At 43.6% G+C, this 21,173-nt stretch overlaps 1 protein-coding gene across 4 annotated transcripts; it reads left to right on the top strand.

Moving 5' to 3' along the window:
- The first annotated feature begins 95 nt into the window (after positions 1 to 95).
- Positions 96 to 20,712, top strand: LOC134220314 (probable helicase with zinc finger domain). Of its 4 annotated transcripts, XM_062699338.1 has the most exons (7): positions 96 to 253; positions 570 to 976; positions 13,649 to 14,761; positions 14,896 to 16,706; positions 16,904 to 19,052; positions 19,131 to 19,231; positions 19,391 to 20,712. In XM_062699338.1, exons 2-7 carry the CDS (start codon positions 916 to 918, stop codon positions 20,369 to 20,371), a joined length of 6,216 nt encoding a protein of 2,071 aa, XP_062555322.1. In that variant the 5' UTR covers positions 96 to 253; positions 570 to 915; the 3' UTR covers positions 20,372 to 20,712. The 4 variants fall into 4 exon arrangements, with proteins under 4 accessions (XP_062555322.1, XP_062555321.1, XP_062555320.1 ...); XM_062699337.1 differs by having other exon boundaries at positions 16,904 to 19,231; XM_062699336.1 differs by having other exon boundaries at positions 16,904 to 20,406; positions 20,481 to 20,712.
- Positions 20,713 to 21,173: the final 461 nt, after the last annotated feature.

The raw sequence follows: 21,173 nt of genomic DNA, 5'->3' as shown, positions 1-21,173 counted from the left end.
GACAGTAAAATTATCAATATTATGCCGTGTTTCTTTCAATATTAATTTCTGTCACAGGGGCAAAGCAGAACACCGCCAAATGCCAAAATCCATCCGCGGTGGTGTGCGTGTTTCCTTTTCTGTCTCTCGCCATCAAGTCGTCCATTGTCAAAGGTGTAAAAAACGACGTCTTTTCAATTTCGCGTAGAATATTGGGTTGCACAAAATGTAACTTTTCTCGGCAAAAATCTATTTTTTAGTTGCTTTTCGAACGGTAAGTACATTGCTCCCGGTATGTGGTTCACGATGCGCACATTTTTTGGTAAAGGGAAGCGATTTCCACGCGAAAAACTCGAATTCTTCGAGGTGACCATATTTTCCTCTATCGTCACCATTGCTGTCATGAAAAAGCAATGAAGAAAGTGCAAATTCCCTGTCGGTCCCGTTGCAGTGCCGATTGCCAAAATCACAGATTATTTCCTTGTTTAGTTTTTATTACAGAGCTTAATAGAAAAATTGAGTTGCATTTTATACCCTTCATAGATAGTAATTTCTCTCCCTTCCTAATAGTTTGTTGTCCATCTCCACAGGAATCGCTCAAAGAGTTTCCGGTTCAAGAAATTAACATCCCGCATACAAACTGTGAATTATATCGGACAATCTGTGTTTTCTTGAACAAATTAGAACGGAACGCCTGTGGCGTTGGATTTTAGGTGGCAGTGATATTAACCAAATCAAAAACTTGCCCAAAAAGTGCCATCAAACGGTGAAAATAATTGGAACAGGATTCTGCCGGGAGATTGTTTCCGGAGGGACCCTAATACTGGTAATACCGGATGTGTATAAAACAAGAAGCACTGGCCAACGCACGTTTCCAACGTTTTCGTGGTCGCAGTCGCCGCGAGAAAACTAACCAACATTTGCGGCAGCTTTACAATGACCGAGGAGAGCCTGGCCAGTGAGCATCTTCGAAACCGGCAGTGGCAGAAAGCAAAAGGTATGCAAGAATTCTTATACTTTCTGCTGTAGAATAGACGGATAAATATGGTTCAAGCCAATTTATTTTTGTGCCTGAAGGATTGTACTAGGGAATTATTCCGTGTACTATGTTTTTTCCCGGCATGGACACTGGATGATATTTCAAACAGCGAACTCATCGACCACCTCGATTTTGTATCGATACATACTCGTGGTGGGCGGTTCACCTCAATTATCAAAAAATGTGTCAAAACCAAATTAAGCGTTGATGGTCATATGGCTACCGCTTCTGCTTCATACGCAGGAAGCCGTGGGTTCAGTTCGTTCCATTCTCCTGCTTTGTATGTTTCCCTTTTATACTACATATCATGTTCTAGCAATCGTTACAACTGGAAGAGTCCATACCGTTTCAATCTTCTTTCAATATTCTACTAACTTGGTCCCAGACATGGCGTCTGGGGAAATGAACATTTCCTTCGTTCGTTATGCTCAGCTCTACTAGCTGCTCTTCACAGAGTCGTCCTATTGTCAAAAAAAAATCAATCGGCCAGGTCCAGCGACCGATAAAACGGGGTTTCGACAATGAACTGGATCAGTGGCGTAGCCACGGGGGTGGTTTTGGGCGTAAAACCCTCCCAGAGACAACATTTTTGGAAGAAATTTTTCTTTTCGAAAAAAAAATGTTCAAAAAACCCCCGCCAGACCAATTTTCTGGCTACGCCACTGAACTGGATAATAGTATACCGCTTGACTGATTTGATGACACACCCCTGAAGAGATGGTTTAGGGTAGGTGCTTCTGCCTCGTTGTTCTGTTGCGACACGTAAGTGAGGAGACGTGAAATGACGAATCTCGTCTGCAGAATCTCTTCCGTCAATCGTCTTTCATCGGCCCTGATAATCGATTCGGTGTGATGCGCTGCCTTGGTAGTGGAGCCTTCCGCGGAGGAGGTGGAATACAGCGATACACCTGCGATACACCACTGCATTTACGTGCGGAATGTAGTATAGCTGCGGAAGGCGTTTTGTACCTCCTGGCGGCACCTCGTGAACTCCAGAACTTCTGTAGCGCGTTTTTCGGTTCGAGAATAGCTCTTCTCATCTAGCACATACTGCTCATTCATTGAACCATGGAGTTCCTGATTGCTCACCGACGCGAAAGAGTGAAGATTCAGCTGGGAGCATCCATAAATTACTTAACGCTTAGAGGGAGAGGGGGATTGATTTATGACCGCTGGCCCTCTGTCTCTCGGACCAATATATCGCCCAGTCCATCTACGGTCGCACGGCTATCGATTCGTTTGGTCTGCCAACACGCAACTCCAGCGGCGCTAATAGTTGCAGGTCATCCAAACCGACTAGGATGGTAGGCAATCCGGACGGAAAATCCTTCACTGGTACGTCCGCAATATGCATATACCGCTTTCAGGATTTGCAGAAATCGTTCTCAATAGATAACGAACAACGATAAAAGAGAGAGGCAAAAACTGTTCCGAATCATAACAAGCCATGATAACAAATTTATCAAACTTGTATACAAGTGCGAAAGAACAGAATCGGATAGGCAGCCCCCACAGAAAAATGGTGATTCTCGGTTTGTTTTCACTCATTTCGTGTTGGTTACTGCACCGCCGTGTAGAACAAGTTGAAATGCATCATCAGAGCCAGTGCTCCCCGCATTTGGAGCTTTCTAAAAGAAATTTATTATGGGGTATAGCCTCCCGAATCAGTTCTCTATCATGACAGCTTGCGAAAAAGTTTCTCGCGGTATGTTACATATCGTATATGTATACAGAGCTGATAAGTGAGAGACTTGTTCATTCTCTTTAGGATTCAATCCCTGACCGCTTTACTACCTCCGCGCATCGACCATTCTGTTTGGGTAGCTGCAACTTCGATACAGTCCAAGTGTTGAACAGCGGAAACTTTTCCTTTGTGCCCTTTGCTAACATCAACATCTTTACGCAACGAGACTCGGAGCGGTTGATGCTCCAGGTCCACGTTATTATCAACGGCTCCAGTGAGCCTTCAACCGTTTGGCTACCACATCACCAATCGAAGTCGCAGACGACCCTTCGCCCAGGAACGCGACGGTGCACAGTGATGCCAAGGCGGAAAAAAGTGAAGAAAATTGAGTTGAGCGTGCAGCTTCGAAAGTATTTTTATAATTTTTCATAATGTTTGAAATGTCTTTACTCAAAATTTCACGAAGATTGGATGAAAATTGCACGGGGTGCATCATGTAGATCCAATGGTAAATCAAAGATGTTTTTTAACATTGCTTGTAACATGTATGGCGAAGACATGATGTTGTTCAACTTGATTTTTAACTATGAGCACGCAATCGCACGCATGCCGAATAGGGCTTATTTCAAAGCTTATTTATTCAGCTTTTCGGGGATACGATGATTGTTTTTCTTGATTCTTGAAGTAAACATAAGCATTAACACGCTGAATACAGTGATCAGAAAATCGTGGGAACTAAATTTTCAAACAGTTGTATCTCAAGCGTCTTTCGACCGATTTTCACAATTCTTTCACGGATGTCTTACCTATCTCATCTAGATTCTTCATACTGTTGAGATATGTTTCTAGGGATGCTCAATTTGTCCCTAGAAGGGCGTGAGTAAGGATGTTTTTAATTCAAAATATAGTAAATTTCGATTTACATGGCATTCTTCAGTGTTCTTCAGGTTCAAAAAATGTTTTATAACACTATTCTAGCATCGACTAAACTATGTGTCAACAAAATGTTTCTTCTGTACATCCCTAGCGACTCCAAAATGACCTCTATAGTAATGAAAGATTATATGCAAATATTGACAATGAAAACTACGAAAACCCGAGCTAATAGGAACCCATCATGTCCATGTAGGTCAATAGTGGCCAGGATGTTCAGATGTTCTAGGATCTCCAAACTGTTTAGGAGTTTGGATCAATTGGTTTACCAAGTCAACTGAGCTCGATAGCTATCTGAAATCGACTAATCATGTCCATACAAGTCCTTAGAGCCCACCCATATGATTTACAGCACAGTCATACTATGACTGTGCTGTAAATCATATGTGTGGGCTCTAAGGACTGTGTATGATGTTTCAGGTTCTACAAACTGTTCTTGAGTTTGGATAAATCGGTCTACCTGGTCAACTGCGCTCGATAGCTATCTGAAATTGACAAGTCGTGTCTACACACATCCGAAGAGCCCACGTGTATAGTTTTCAATTCAGTTATACCCCAATCAGATGTTCTAGGTTCTCCAAACTGTTCTGGAGTTTGGATCAATTGGTCTACCAGGTCAACTGCGCTCGGTACAAATCTGACAGCAATAAGATGTCCATACAAATCAGTAGAGCCCATGCATACGATTTGGAACTCAGTTATACCAATATCATATGTTCGAAGTACTCCATACTGCTCTGGAGTCTATCAAGTCTATATGTGTGATTTGCAACTCTGTTATATCCAAACCAGATGCTATGAGCTACCCAAAATGTTCTGGAATCAATCGGTCTACAAGGTCAACTGCGCTCGATACAAACATGATATCATACATTCTTCAGATTTTCCGAAGCAACTTCCGCAGGAATTAAAAAAAAAACTTCCGGATGAGTTCTAGAAAGAACTTTCGGAGGAGTTCCAAGAGGAACTTTCAGATGAATTCCAGAAGGAACTTCCAAAGATATTCCAGAAATAACTGCCAAAGCTTTCCAAAAAGCAACTTCCGGAGGAATTTCATAAGGAACCTCCTGAGGAATTCCAAAAGAAACCTTCGGAGGAATTCCGAAATGAACTTTCGCAAGAATTTTAAAATAAACTTCCGTAGAAATTCTGGAAAGAACTTCCGGCGGAATTTCAGAAGGAGTTTCCGGGGAAATTCCAGAAGAAACTTCCGTAGGAATTCCATCAGAAACTTTCGGAGAAATTCCAGAAGGAACTTCCGGAGGAAATCCAGAAGGAACTTCCGGAGGAAATTCAGAATGCATCTCCAGAAGAACTTCAGAAGGAACCTGGAGAATTCCTGGAAGTGTTTTCGGAGGAATTATTCCAAATATTCCTCCAAGAACTCCTCCGGATATTCCTCTAGGAATTTTTCCGGATATTCCTCCAAATCTTGCTCTGGGATTCTTCCAGAACTACAGGAACTCCTCCGGATAGTCCTCCAGGAATTCCTCCATGCATTCTTCTTAATATTTCCACAGAAACTCATCAGGAACTTATCAGGAATTCCTCCAGAGGAACTTCCAGAGCAATTCCTGGAGAAACTAATTTTATTTGTCTTATTTATTATGGCTACCTTATTTGTCTTATTTGTCTCATTTGTCTTGTTTGTCTTATTTTTCTTATTTACATCAGCACTACTGTTATTACACAACTCCTTTTCATGGCTTATGTTTTCATGCTCCAAAACCAGCTGGAGCTTGATTATTTTGATCTGCTCATTGCGTGATTAGTCGGCGTTGCTGCTGTTCTCTCGCCGAACCACTGGATGCATGCATGCATGAGTAATAAATTTCTTCCCCATAGTTGCCAATTCCTTTTGTTCTCCGTTCATGGCAAATTCAAAAGCAATTGTAAACTGCATAATGATGAAATAATTTTGGCGACACTGACAACGTCATTCTGGCGGGCTGAATTGGGCAATTTTCTCTCTCAGAGAGGCATGCCACGTGCTTTTTTAACGGAAAACCCTTTCCTCAGACCTTAAGGCTTATTTCATGGTAATAAAATCGTCATATGTGTATGATAAGTTTTATATAGGGGGAATGACGGCTTTGGCAGGTTTTGTTCTATTATTGGCAGGGGGGTTTTTTAGGACTGACTAGGCTCAAATTTGGCCTATTCATTCTTTGCATATCAAAGAATATTGTGGCCAAATTTAATAAAATTTGGTCGACAAAAACCCCCTGCCAATAATAGAACAAAACCTGCAAAAGCCGTCTTTCCCCCTATCACTGTCTTAAAAAAGCTTCTTAGCAATCTCAAGCACTAAAACCCTAAATAATCCACCTATCGGTGATGGTGCCTTTCTCGTTCGTTCAAAAGAATTAAGAAATATGTAAGAAAAGGTAAAAATACCAAAAATATGTGGATAGGTCTTATTTTTCATATTTGTTGATATTATTTTATTCTATATATATAAAAACCAATCTATGTATGTATGTTCGCTAACTACTTCTGAACCACTTGGCCGATTTCAACCAAATTTGGTACAGACATTCTCTATCCTCAGAGGAAGTTAACAAAGGGGTGGGATGGTCATGTAGAAAAGGGGAGGGTGGTGGGAGGGGTTTTGTTCAGAAAACGAACAATTCTGTGTAACTTTCAACTCCCAGGACCGATTTCAACCAAATTTGGTACAGACATTCTCTATCCTCAGAGGAAGTTAACAAAGGGGTGGGATGGTCATGTAGAAAAGGGGAGGGTGGTGGGAGGGGTTTTGTTCAGAAAACGAACAATTCTGCGTAACTTCCAACCCAGGACCGATATCAACCAAATTTGGTACAGAAATTCTCTATCGTCAGAGGAAGTTAACAAAGGGGTGGGATGGTCATGTAGAAAAGGGGAGGGGTGGTGGGAGGGTTTTGTTCAGAGAACGAACAATTCTGTGTAACTTTCAGCTCCCAGGACCGATTTCAACCAAATTTGGTACAGACATTCTCTATCCTCAGAGGAAGTTAACAAAGGGGTGGGATGGTCATGTAGAAAAGGGGAGGGTGGTGGGAGGGGTTTTGTTCAGAAAACGAACAATTCTGTGTAACTTTCAACTCCCAGGACCGATTTCAACCAAATTTTGTACACATATTCACTACGAGGAGGTAATCATATGGGAGGGATTTGGGAAAGGGGAGGGTCTGGAGGAGGGGTTTTGTTTAGAAAACGGGCAATTCAAAGTAAATCATGAACCCCTGTACCGATTTCAACCAAATTTGGTACACACATTCTACATCATAAGGAATAGATAACCAAAGGGATGGGATGGTCATGGGACAAAAGGGGAGGGTATAGGGGGAGGTGTTGTCTTTGGAAAACGAGCAACTCAGTGTAACTCCCAACCCCCAGGACCGATTTCAATCAAATTTTGTACACATATTCACTATGAGGAGCCGATCGTATGGGAGGGTAATTTGGACAAGGGGGGAGGGGTATTGTTCAGAAAGCGGACAATTTAGTGTAACTTCTGAGCTCTGGAGCGATTTCAACCAAATTTGGTACACATTTTCTATCCCTAGGAGAAGATAACAAAGGGGTGAAATGGCCGTTGAGAAAAGAGGAAGGGTAAAGGGAAAGCGGTTGTCTTTAGAAAACGGGCAATTCAGTGTAACTCCTGACCCCCAGGACCAATTCTAAGCAGATTAAATGATTAAATCATTCAACTCTATGATTAAAGATTATGATTAATGAATTATAATTTTTGAAAATGATGACTGATAATGATTAATGATTAAATTCATTTTTGACAATAATTAACGATTATGAATAATAGATGAAAAAACCGTTGGATTATGATTAACGATTACCGATCGTGATTAAATGTTGACACACTATGTGTATGGTTAATGATTAACGATCGATATGATTAATGATTGATGATTATGAATGATCAAATTGCATAGTGATCCATAATCGAGTAACCTTTATTCCAAATTTTAAAAGGTATGATAATTATATGATAATGATTCAAGATTAATAAATAAAAGCAAGGTATGCAATGATCCAATGTTCCAGCATAACTTCTGTACCCTTGCCCGATTTCAACCAAATTTGGAACAAACATTCTTTTCTTAAGAAGGCGAAGATGACAGGGATCGATCAACTCAACACTTCATCGAAATCATGGTTTGCCCAGAGAAAAGCAATGATTAAAGTGTTTCCTTCTGGACGGTAAATGTGATCATTTCTTTAAAAATAGACGTTTTTCCGGAATAAGGCATCGGTGTATGTTTTTCCTTCTTTAGAAATAGACGTTTGCCCGGAATAAAGCGATTTTGGGTTTGATCCCATTTTCAAAATCAGTCAATGTTTTCAAATGTAATCTACCTTCTTTTAATCAAATGATGAAATATCAATAAGAAAACACAATTATCCTTTTGACCTATTCCAATTCCGATGGTGAAAAAAACTGCGAATTAAACTGGCAACTCCGAGCAAGGCCGGGTACATAAAGCTAGTACATTATACAATTTCTCGCCGAACGCAACTTTTTGCAAGCAAATCGAATGGACATAAGCAGGCTACTGTCATGCTATTGTTTAGCCCATCGCCAAATCGTAGCCAGGATGTCCCGGGCACAATTTTTTTTTCATACTACTTTTCAATGATGACAGCGGTCTATGTCTATTGATGATGATGACACCGCGCTTGTCACAGGGTCGGACATAAGTGCCAAAACAAAGTGATTTTGTATTGTAAAAATGAAATTAGTGATCCCATTGTTCGATCTGACCAAATTTTCAATAAGAAACAATGGAACAGGATTCTGCTTTGAATGCAGTTTGTTGCGAGCGAATCGGTTGAGGATAAGCGCAAAAAAAAATGAGTGATGGTGTTTTGCCCGTTTTTTGTGTGAAAAAAAAATGTATTTTGGCCACAGCTTTTTAGCCCATAGTCCTATCCGGCCAATTTTCAATAGGAAACAATGGGACAATATTCCGCATCGAATGCAACCTGTTGCGACAAAATCGGTTGACAAAAAGTGATTGAAAAGACTTTTTTCCGTGTTTTGTATGGAGTGGCATCACTGTGCGGTGTAGTATCTGACGCTAGCCAACGTGTAGCGTTACCGGCATCATCTGGGAAGTTACCGTGCGGTCAGATGTCGTATTTTACAATTCCACAGATCCGCCCTCGTGATTTAATAGAAGATGATGGTTTCCTAGTCGTTCCATGTACCGGATCTTCGACGAGTAGCAACTACTGCCGTGTTTGTTTAGTCTGCCTAACACAGTTTCTGCCTCTCTATCTCTTTAAGCCAGAGGTTTTTAATCTTTTTGAATATGCGACCCACCTAGCAGAGTCTCATGTTGCTCGCGACCCACCAGGTACAATATAAATTTGATTTTTAGAAATTGTATAAAAATGAGTTTACTTTAGATTGAGCAAACTGTAATCATTGCTTTATACTCCTTCATTGTAATTGCAAAAATCTCAGAAATATTTTGATACTTTTTCGATTGGATTTGTAATGGATTTAGATTAGATTGGATTTAGATTAAATTTGAATTGGATTCGAATTGGATAGGATTTAGATTGACTTTGAATTATATTTAAAATTAATTTGGATTAGAATTGGATTGGATTTGGATTAAATTTGAATTGGATTTAGATTAGCTTTGGATCTGATTAGAATTAGGGACGGACTGGGCTTCAGGTTCTTACTGGCGTGGGAGACGAGACATGAGGAAATTGGAGGAAGACTGTGACTGCTACAGACTTCGAAGAACGATTGGAGCTCTCAAGATTGCGAGAGACGATTCGATGCGGACGTGGCAGTTGGATTGGAACAGTAGTTTGAGTAAAAACGCCGCAATGTTATCTCCCCATAAGAATCGAGTATACGGGCAGCAAAAAACGCGGTGCGTCTTTTCCTTTAGGGAGCGCCGCATGTACTTTTGGGCAAATGCGTTAATATAAGTACCATTTACATTGAACACATTTTCTCTCTTATTATAGCACCAATGATACAGCGCAATGTCGCTATAAATGAACTAACGCACCTTTTACACAACTTCTGTATCCTTGAGAGTTGCATAACGTTTAAATAAACCTTATCTTCTTCTTATTACTATTATATCCCCCACTGGGACATTGTCGCCTCGCAGCTAAGTGTTCATTAAGCACTTTCACAGTTATAAACTGCGAGCTTTTTTAAGCCAAGTTACCATTTTTGCATTTGTATATCATAAATAGGGAAGTAGAGACAATTTGCAATCCGAACTGGACCGGGAATTGAACCTAGCTACCCTCAGTATGGTCTTGCTTTGTAGCCGCGCGTCTTACCACACGGCTAAGGAGGAAACCTTATACTGCTTCTTTTGGAACGTCAAAACCGCAATGTTTCCATTTGATTTTTGTTGCCGGACCTGTGTACGAGCTATTGATTTCTGTAAAGCAGTAAATGGCAAAATACTGTCATTGATGCTAACAGATAGTGTAAGAAAACAAGCCATTTGGAAGCAATATTTCTGTTGGCAAATACTTTTAAACAGTTAGCAGCGGATGCTACTGATATGCAGGTCGAAAAAATGTTGCCTAAAAACAATTTCAGTGATTGATTATGGGTCTCCAGTAGCCTTGCGAGCAAAGGCGTAGGATTGCCAATACGAAGATGGCGAGTTCGCTTCTCGGTCCGGTCTAGGGTGTTTTGGGGCCATTCACAAAGTACGTCACGCCTCTAGGGGCAGGGGGATTCCGAGCAGCGTTACGATCCGTGACGGGGTTTGAAAATTGCCAATTTGTGCGTGACGTACTTTATGGATCTTCCCTTTCTTTACTCTCCGGAGGTGCAAATCTTACTGAGCGTCTGTTCCCATGTCATGATCGGCTCACAACAGAGTCTGTTCTCCATGTTAGGGGCGGCTGATCATCGTCCGAATGCCAGCGAGGAATTCTAAGTGAAACTGTGCACCATGGTCCACCGGAAACAAGGAGGAATGGTCCTACGGAAATTTAGGTGATTTGGTGTCAGGCCCTGCAAGCCTGCCAAAACAAAACTCACGCAACGAACAATCAACAAGAGAGTACGGACCGGAACCATCGTCGAAGACCAATGCAACGAAAAGGGACTAGCGATTGGAAACTCGGTTCGTGGAACTGCAAATCTCTCAACTTCATCGGGACCACACGCATACTCGCCGATGTGCTCAAGGACCGTGGATTCGGCATCGTAGCGCTGCAGTAGGTTTGTTGGAAGGGATCAATGGTACGAACGTTTAGAGGTAACCATACCATCTACCAGAGCTGCGGCAACACACACGAGCTGGGTTGTGGGCGATCTATGAGAGAATGTGCAGGTTGAGGATCAAAGGCCGCTTCTTCAACGTCCGTAGCCCACGCTCCGGAAGCACTGATGATGATAAGGACGTATTCTACGCGCACCTGGAACGTGAGTACGATAGCTGCCCAAGCCACTACGTCAAAATCAGCATAGGAGATTTGAACGCTCAGGTTGGCCAAGAGGAGGAGTTTAAACCGACTATTGAGAAGTTCAGCGCTCACCGGCTGACGAACGAAAACGGCCTACGACAAATTGATTTCGCTGCCTCCAAGAATATGGCCATTCGCAGTACCTACTTCCAACACAGCCTCCCGTATCGGTACACCTGGAGATCACCACTGCATGCAGACAGAATCACAAATCGACCACGTTCTGATTGATGGACGGCACTTTTCCGACATTATCGACGTCAGGACATATCGTCAAAGTCAAAGGTCCTGGAGCGAGGGAACCCCATCAAGCATACTCCAGCTGCCTTCAGTCGAGAGGTGCTATCGATGTTTAGAGTTCAGGCATAAGTCCTGGGAATGGAGGAGCCCAGATCGTAGCAATATGTATCTTCGCTGTGGTGAGAAAGGGAACAAGGCATATAAGTGCCTCATCTGTGCTAGCAAGAAGTGATCCCGGAATCACGTTATGGGTGGACCTTCGTGTCCTATCAGAGAAGTCAATGAAAGGAAGCCTTTCAAGTAACATAGCTGAATCTTAGTCACTGTGCATCTGCCCAGCAGCTTCTGTGGCAGTCGGTTTCGGAGTCGAGAATCGATGTCGCTCTCCTGGCCGATTCGTACAACGTCCCTGCCGATAAGCACAACTGGGTGGCGGACGAGCCTAGTATGGCGGCTGTTGTATTTTCTTCGCTCTGAATAAATGCTTTTCACATTAGAATTTAACAATCAACTCAACTTTATTCTACTCTCGTGTACAGTCAATCAGAAGGTGGTACACTCCTCTGCTGAGGGTGCTCGGAAACCGGTCGTCATAGCGGGAGATATCAACGCTTGGGCAGTGGAGTGGAACAGCTGCTGTACAAATCTCAGGGGTCACGCGTTGCTAGATGCGCTAGCGAAGCTTGATGCTGTGCTAATCAATGATGGTTTCACTAGCACATTTCGTAGGAATGGGGTCGAGTTTGAGGGATCCCTGTCAGGTCCGTGGGTGCAAGACCAATCACTTTGACAGCGAAGTTTTCACCGATGCCCTTAGACACTGACAGTCTAAGCGGGGATGCACTGATAGCCTTCCCACCACGCTCGTGCGACGCCGCCATGCCTAGAAATGGCAGACGCCTGGTATACTGCTGGAGTGGCAAGATTGCAGCCCTTCAATCAACCTGCCTTAAGGGGCCTTTCACAAATTACGTAACGCTGTAGGGGGAGGGAGGGGGTCAAGTCGAGTGTTACGATCCATACAAAAAAATAAACCTTTCATACAAAAAGTGTTACGAGGGGGAGGGTGGGGGTCCAAAATCACCAAATTTAGCGTTACGTAATTTTAATGTCAAGTGTTTCGAGCTGCAAAACTGATTCTTAATAAGGCAATTAAAAAACAGCATTGCATCTTTACAAATACGTAAATGGAATAGTACCAAACTCGTCTTAGCGATAAGTGAGTTCAAAGGTTTACGCCAGTAGACGTAGGCGTTGCCGAAGGCGTGGCCGTATCTATCCTCAGTGCGCTGGGGGTCGCCAGTTATCTGCGGAAGCTGGAGAGCACGCACCGCTTGATGTGTCTCAGAGTGATATTTGCCAACTGCACGGTATCACGTGATGCATCAGGCGTGATAGCGAGCTAGATGCCAGTCGGGCTGGTCATCCGGGAAGACGAAGAGTGTTTCGAGCTACGTGGCACCAGATGGCTACGCGAGTGGGATAACTCCTCGAAAGGGTGGGGAGACCCATGGGGAAGTTCACTTCCATCTGACACAATTCCTGTCAGGCCGTGGCTGCTTCCGACAGTACCTTCACAGGTTGCCTGACTACCCAGGTGTTAACGAGACTACAGAGCACATACTGTTCGTATGCTCTCGGTTCGACGTCGAAAGAAAAGCAATGCTAGACGTTTGCGGTCGGGAACAACCCCGGACACCCTTATCCAGAGGGATCAAGCGGTTGAGGAGTGAAACGCAGTTTTCACTGCCATCACTCAGATTGCCTGCAGTATGCGTGCCGAGCAGCAGTTGACAAGCATGACTAACTTGACTTGAGTGAGTGCGTAAGTTTGAGTTCGGACTGCTCATGTCGTGGCAGGAGGGTCGAATCGAAGCGTAGAATTGTTGGTACTTAACGCTATTGACACCTCGAGGCATGGCAGTGCAGTGTCAGAGTGAGCATCCAAGTATTGTATTGTAAGCATTCTCTCTTGTTAATAAAGCACAGTATGTTGGCAACTATCGTGCGTGAATGAGTCAGCGCGTAAATGCATTCCACCTTGTAAGAAATACAAGCAGACGTTACCCAAACTTGTCGAACTAAATCATTTGTTGATTAACACTAATGGGTTTCTGGCTTTTTATGAAAAGTTTGCTTTGGGAACGAACATTTACTGCCCATAAATGCATAACTGTCTCATATAAATAGAAAATAAAGTAAAGAGAGGATTGTTATGCTTGCAGCGGTAGTGTATTAGTCTTCTCATAAAAACAATTAATATTATGTGTTTTATTTAATTAATCCTATTTTTTGTAATTTGTCTACAGATATATATGATCAAATCCTGAATACACCCCCAAATGACTCAAGACTATCGAAGGAGCGCATCATCGCGTGTCTCTATGGAAGAACTGAATGTTGTCTAGAACTTAAGCAGTACGACATCGTCGCGGAAGATTGCCATCGTCTACTAAGACTGCTGAATAGTTCAGATCGTGTCACCGATTCGGCGAGTCCGATCCCGTCATCGGCATCGTCGTCTTCCTCGACTTCGTCTAGTTCTTCAACGCAAAACAATGCAACCGCTACAACAGAATCAAAAGTAAGGAAACGGCTTATCCACTCTTTGTTTAAACAGCAAAAGTTTGTTGAAGCCGAGAGCATCCTTAAGGAATGGTCTGACAACACCACCCACCACCAGGACATCAATCGGTATCTGGAGCGTCTGAAGTCGGTGCTGAAGATGGCATCCGCTAATTCTTCACCCACTCCAGCGGCAGGCGGAGTAGATCAAGCATCAAACTCCTCTGTGCAGCCGACGACAACAGACGGGACAACACCCGATTCGCCGGTAGATTCCTCCACTACACCAACTTCAACCATTTCCTCGCTTTCATCCATAAACGATGAATATGAGCAGATAGAAACCAAATTAGAGCACCTTATCATCAATAACCTCCCTCCAGATCGGTACACCAAACAGTTGGATCAGATCGAAAGTAATCTACGCGCAACGTTTGGAAACCACGAACAATCTAATGGCGACAGTAATGGGGACAGTGGCAGAATTGACTCATCTGGGTCTAGGGACGTCCACTCCAGCGAGAAAGAATCTGCATCTGAGGATGGCAATGACATGGTGGACAACAAGTCCACCTATAATGGCAGCGACGAAATCAACAACAGCGCCCAAAGTAACCGAAGCGACAATGAAGACACGTCAAAGGAATCCAGCGGAAGTGAAAATCTATCGTCGAATATGACTGCTAATTCGAAGTCATCGCCAACAAGCTCGTCCAGCGTGAACAGCTTCCAAAAACAGCTCGATAAGATCACCAACATCAGCTGCGTTTACTGTACGCTCACCTTCGCGGACCGTTCGGAGCTGCGAGCACATTGTCAAACGGAAAGCCATCAGAACATTATTATGTCGGATGAAGGTACGTTAATTAAAATTTGATTTTTTTTTTATTTTGGATGTTGTGCCTTCGAAAATTGTTGAATTGTGACAGTTTATTACGGATAGATTTCACTCTAAAATACCAATTATTAATCGTTGCTTTTCTATCGACAGGACGTGACTGGAAATGGCGTCCACCTCCACGAGGCTACACAGCGGAATCATACGCATTGTGTGAAAATTATCTGGAAAACCAAATTTGCCACTACGGCAATCAGTGCGTCGAAGCGCATGGAACAGACGAACTGAATGAGTGGAAGGAACGTTTCCAGTATCGCACGAAAAAACTGGAAAGAGCGCGTGACAAAGAACTGTATGGGAAAAGTTACACCGAACAGCTGCTGGAACGGTGGGTTCAGGCACCTAGTCCCGATAAAGTGATGAAAGAGAGAATAGAAGGCGTGGATGAGTCTTGCTCCCAGGATCTCGTAACCACGGTGAGCTCTAAAGTGAGCAAACGGGAGTGGACATTTGTGTTGAAAACACGGAAGTTGTTGAAAGCGGTAGCACTGCTCCAAGATGCTCACCGGAATCACTTTATTATCAAGCAGATTTATCCCGGCGTGAGTAAGAAGATGGGTCAATCCTCTCCTAGTAATAGGGTGATTGAAGCAGAACTGACGTCCGATCAAGAATGGGTTGCAGCTTTGGAAAACAAACTCAGCGATCAAACGAACGAGAGCGGTGTCATGTTGGAACATAGAGTGAAAGTTGTCTTCAGCACGGATATCTACGGAACGTTCCGACAGGCGGTAGTATTCGATTTGGGAAGTGAGCCGGTACTTGTGAAACACCTGTGCGTGGACGTGGTTCCTGTTACAGAGGTAGACAAGATACAAGAAATCCGGAAAGATATTGTAATGTCTACTTCGGAACGATGGGACGAGACCAATTCGGAGATGATAGAGTTCACAACAACCATCATCCCTCATATGTATACTCCGGCCTATGCTGCGGATGCTGAACGTGAGAAGGACTTGCTGGCAAGGTATCCTCTGCCGAAGGCAACATCTTTTGTACTGACGCAATCTACCATCACAGAGAAAAAGCTGACTAAGAACAACTACAGAAACCGCATTCATGAGCTTTTGTACGTGGAAGAAATCGCCCGGTATGAACAAATAGCTCGGTACAATCTCACCACTAGATTAACAATAGCAACTAACTATCTGTTGACACCGAGTGGCATGGCCACCAGCACAGCCAAATATTCCCATTCGGGTGAATTATTCGCGCTCATGAAACTCGGAAAAGATGTGTCGGAAGACACCTCCGCTGGCCGTTTGATTTTGAACAATTGCCAGGCTGTACTGATCGCGTCGAAAGACCCCGTTCCTTCAGGAGAGAAGCGCAAAGTTTATGAAGCCGTTATTGAGGACAAGGGCAAAAATATGATTTACCTTAAAGTATCGGCTAAAGCTGTTGCAGGTCTCGGACTGAAAGCGGACACCGAATTCGTAGCCGATATTCAGTTTCAGCCCAATCGTCTCACATACTGTGAGTGGCATCATGCGATTGACAAAATTGCCGATTTCCGAATAATTTTTCCGGACATCTACCTTGAACCGAGTATTCCCTGGACACCGCAGCGCCAATGGGACGCATCTTTGGATCCGAAGCTGAACTCCAAACAAAAAGAAGCTGTAGTTGCAGTGACAACACCCATCAATATCGCCTTACCGCCGATTCTGCTGATTGGGCCTTTCGGAACTGGTAAAACGTACACACTGGCACAGGCAATCAAACAGCTGCTGCTGCAGCCGGAGTCGAAGATTCTCATCTGCACCCACTCCAACTCGGCAGCGGATTTGTACATCAAGGATTATCTGCATCCGTGGGTTGAGGAAGGCATGGAAGAGGCCAAACCGTTGCGGGTCTACTACCACAAACGATGGGTTGCTACGGTCAACAGCATTGTGCAGAAGGTATGTTTTTGACTTATTTTGAAAAGCTTATTGTTAAAAGGTCTATTTGCTCAAATGTGGTCTAAATTTTTTTCCATATGTTTGTGCATCTTATAGCAAAATATCAAAGAGTTTGATTAATAGAAGGCCCTACCAAATCCTATGTTACTTTAACCGGTATCAATTAAAATTTCTTTCTTTTTTTTGTCCAACTACAGTATTGCCTAATAGACCTGAACATCAATGTGCGCAACTTTCGCCGACCAACGGTGGAGGATATTCTGAAACATCGCATCGTCGTTGTAACGTTGAACATTTCGATGGAACTGGCGTCCCTGGATTTGCCGAAGGGACATTTTACCCACATATTCCTCGATGAAGCCGCACAGGCGATGGAGTGTGAAGCGATCATGCCGCTGGCGCTTGCCACCGAAAAAACTCGCATCGTTCTCGCTGGCGACCACATGCAGATGTCACCGGAACTGTTTTCCAACTTTGCCAAAGAGCGAAAGTTGCACATTTCTCTGTTGGAGCGTCTGTACGATCACTATCCGAATGATTTTCCTTGCAAGATCCTGCTGTGCGAAAACTATCGAGCACACGAAGCTATTACCAAGTTTACGTCGGAACTGTTCTATGAACAGAAGCTGATTGCATCGGGTAAGCAACCGCGGCATGAGAAGTTTTATCCACTGACATTTTTCACAACGCGCGGTGAGGATGTGCAGGACAAGAACTCGACGGCTTTTTACAATAACTCGGAAGTGTACGAGGTAGTCGAGAGGGTTTGCGAGTTACGTAAAAAATGGCCGAGCTCGTGGGGGAAAATCAACGATCAAAGCATAGGCATAATGACACCATATGCAGATCAAGTTTTTCGTATTCGTTCGGAGTTGAGAAAGCGTAGAATGGGAGGGATAAGCGTGGAACGTGTTTTGAACGTTCAGGGTAAACAGTTCCGAGCGATATTTTTGTCCACCGTGAGAACGAGAAGAACTTGCAATACTTCTTCTAATGAGGGCAGCAAATCCTCCGAGGACGTTGATTATGGATTTCTGAGCAATTCGAAACTGTTAAATACAGCGATAACGCGTGCCCAGAGTTTGGTAGCCGTGGTTGGAGATCCGGTAGCGCTGTGCTCGATAGGACGCTGTAGGAAGGTTTGGGAACGTTTTATAGAGATATGCTATCAAAATAAGAGTTTATTTGGAATTACTTGGTCCTTGTTGCGCTCGCAGTTGGATGGGGTAGAGTTGAAGAAAACTTATGTTCTGAATCCACTTGCACCAGAATTCATACCGCGTGCATTGCAGGCCGAAGCATACCTACGAGAACAGGCAGCTAATGTAACTGGACAGTTTCATCAGCAATCAACACACCATGCCCAGCATGCCAATAACTACCATACGCAAGTGAATCAAAATTTCCCGGCCGGACATAGTGCTGGTAGTGGAGGGGGAGGAGGCGGTCCAACCAACAGCATGATGCGACAGATCGTTCCACAACAACCATTACAACAACCGCAACCTCCTTACATAGGTCACGGTCCAACTCACGGAGGACATCCACCTATTCAGCAGCAAAACCAGCAGCAGTTTTCATATCAGAATCCAATGTTCTTCTACCAACAACAGCAGCAACAACCGCAACAACAGCCACTGCGAGGTCCACCACCTCATCCTAATTCTCTGGGACCTCCTGTGCCACCCAATATCCCCCAAGGACCTGCCGCATTTCAGCCAAACACTCCCGCAAATCTGTGGAGTGCCCCTGGGTCTGGTGGACATTTTCCGATGGTACCTTCCCCTGGTGGTCGTAATACCCCGCCTGGCTGGCGAATGCAACAAAAAAATTCTGCTCAACCGATTCGCCCACAGTTGGCCCATAATCAGCACATGCAACTAACGGCAAGCGGCAGGCCACTTATTCAACCGCCATTAAGGAGTCCTGTATCTCAACAGCAACCGCTACCTGCTGTTCCACAGATGCCTTATCTTCAGCAACCTCAAAACAAAAATTTGCAGAACTTTGCTCCATTTACCCATCATCAGGCTCACCCCTCTACTCTTGGCCACCATCAACAACAGCAGCAGCAGCAGCAACAACAACAACAGGTCCAACAACAACAGCAACCCCATCAACTGCATCAAAATCACATACGACCTATCCTTGGCGGTCCCATAAGCCCTAGTTCCTACCAACAACAGCAGCAGCAACAACAACAAACCCATCAGGCATCTATCTACACTCAGCAAGATCCATATCTGTCGAATCTTTCGAATGATCTGATGGCTTCAATAACAGCGAGAGCCACCCAGCTACAAATACCTTCGGCACACGCTCCGCAAAGTTTGCTACATCAACAAGGTCAGAAATTAAACCCACTGCGGATAGATGACCGCCTCGACAAAGACATACAATTTCTTCAGAATGTACATTTTCCAGAAAAGTACGGTCAGACGTCTCAATCTTTGCAACAACAACAACAACAGCTTCAGTCCCAACAACACCACATTCAACAGCAACATCAATCTCATTCTAATGTGGTAAGTTCAGGTTCAGATTTTAATCATTTGCTACCGCCCAACATGAGCTTCCTGGATGTAGCTCTCCAGAGCAAAGAATACCAATACATCTGGTTTATCAAGCTGACAGAAACCCATGGGCTTGATGCTGCAAACAAGTTTATCGACATCCTTCGACAGGTTCCAACAATGGCATCTACATCAGGGCACCCCAACCAACAACCGCAGAAGAAGCTCAACACGATGGTACCATCCCAAGCTGACCAGTTTCTCGATAACTTATTGAACCCCAACAAAGACGTACTGGCACCGACGAACCTTCAACAGCCGACCATTCTGCACCAACCCCAGAACGCGTCCATTACAAATGGAAATGCTCTGCTAGCAGGAACAGGCGGCACCGGGAAAAGCTTGCTCGAGAACGTGGACTTGTTTGGAAATCTTTCATCGTCGTTGCAGAACGACATCCCACTGATTGGTTCAAACTCGTCGGCGTCGTCTTCGCAGCAGTCCGTTCCCTTGTACCGTCGACAAGCCGGTCAAAACTACCAGAACAGCACCGCATCTTCGTCCAACAACCAATCAATAGCATCATCTACACCGGATCTGTTGGATAATCATCTGCAACAGTCCCTTTTCGAAGCTTTGGATACCAAGCTACATTCTAATAATGGCAGTATGATGTTCAACAATCAAAATCCGTCTCAATATGGAGTCGGGGATCAAACAAGTGGTTTCCAGGGGTTTCCATCAATACATAATCTGGCGGCAGGACTGATGCAGCATCAGCACCAACAACAGCAACAGCAGCAGCAACAACAGCACAGCCTCAGCAGCCGTGAGTTCTGGCATCAACTACAACAACAGCAGCAGCAGCAACAACAGCAACAACAACATCACCATCAACAGCAGCAGCAGCAGCATTTGCTTGACAATCGCGGCGCTTCTGTCGCCAGCACGGTTGAAGAGCTGTTGAACCGTCAAAATCAAACGTACGCTAGTGTGCTGAGCCAGGCTGCAGGTGGAGGCAAACAGCTGTCGGGTCTCCCGAAAGATGGTAACGGAGCGAGCGACGGCAGCGGCGGATCGGGTCCTGTCCCGTTCGCCGCCCTGCGAGATCTAGGCCGGAAGAGCAACGGTTTTTACAACTACTTTCAGTAGGATGGTCAGAGCGCGGTACGACGGCGACACTCGAGGTAAGTGATATTTTTTTTGCGACAGATGTGAAGCGTGTGGTCGCAAGGTATGATGATTCTCTTTTAAACTATAGACGATGTAATTTGAATCGAACGGGGTGATAAATGCGAAGGAGAGTATATTGTAGGAATACAAACAACAATGATTGTTGAAATAGGAGGTAATCATCAAAATCAAGACTGGAGAGAAAACCGGACAAGTCTGGTAGTATTGAATAACAAATTTCATTTAATTTTATCATTTTGAGTTAGGATTAAATTATATTGTAAGAAAAAATTAAAACTTGTATACCTACTAATTAACAATTGCGACTTTTGATTGCTTAAGCATAAAGCTTTAAAGAAATTTAAGCAGTTGTCGTAAACTTTGAAGTCCATCAAATGGGTAATTTATTTTCGTATTTTCTTTCCAACCGATTAGGCGCACATAGGCCGAGAATGGCAAATTTTACTTGGAATCTTGTTTGTGATGATTTCCTCTAAGTTTCGAATTCTGTCAGCGTGATGTGTTTGAAGTGATGTAATGATCGTTGAAACACGATTAGAGGACAATTCTTTGGTTTAGAAAACGAGAATTGCAAGTTCTTAAAATAAAATAAAAAGAAAAACACAAATGTTACAAAAAAATTAAAAAATAATACAAAAATCCAAAAAGTTTCGTCTACTTATATATACACTTATATAACACATTAAATATTGGTAAAATCTAATAAAATTATAACAAAAAAACAATTCTGATAATGCATCCGTTCCGATATTTAGTCATA

Source organism: Armigeres subalbatus, chromosome 3 (assembly GCF_024139115.2).
Source record: "Armigeres subalbatus isolate Guangzhou_Male chromosome 3, GZ_Asu_2, whole genome shotgun sequence".
In the NCBI taxonomy this organism is placed as follows: domain Eukaryota; kingdom Metazoa; phylum Arthropoda; class Insecta; order Diptera; family Culicidae; genus Armigeres; species Armigeres subalbatus.
This window is presented reverse-complemented; position numbering and strand designations above follow the sequence as displayed.

Bases quoted from the DNA above. Each gene is read 5' to 3' on its own strand.
- LOC134220314 (XM_062699336.1), top strand. From the start codon at position 916: ATGACCGAGGAGAGCCTGGCCAGTGAGCATCTTCGAAACCGGCAGTGG. The intron at 977-13,648 runs GTATGCAAGAAT...ATTTGTCTACAG, and splicing joins GCAGTGGCAGAAAGCAAAAG to ATATATATGATCAAATCCTG. The intron at 16,707-16,903 runs GTATGTTTTTGA...GTCCAACTACAG, and splicing joins TCAACAGCATTGTGCAGAAG to TATTGCCTAATAGACCTGAA.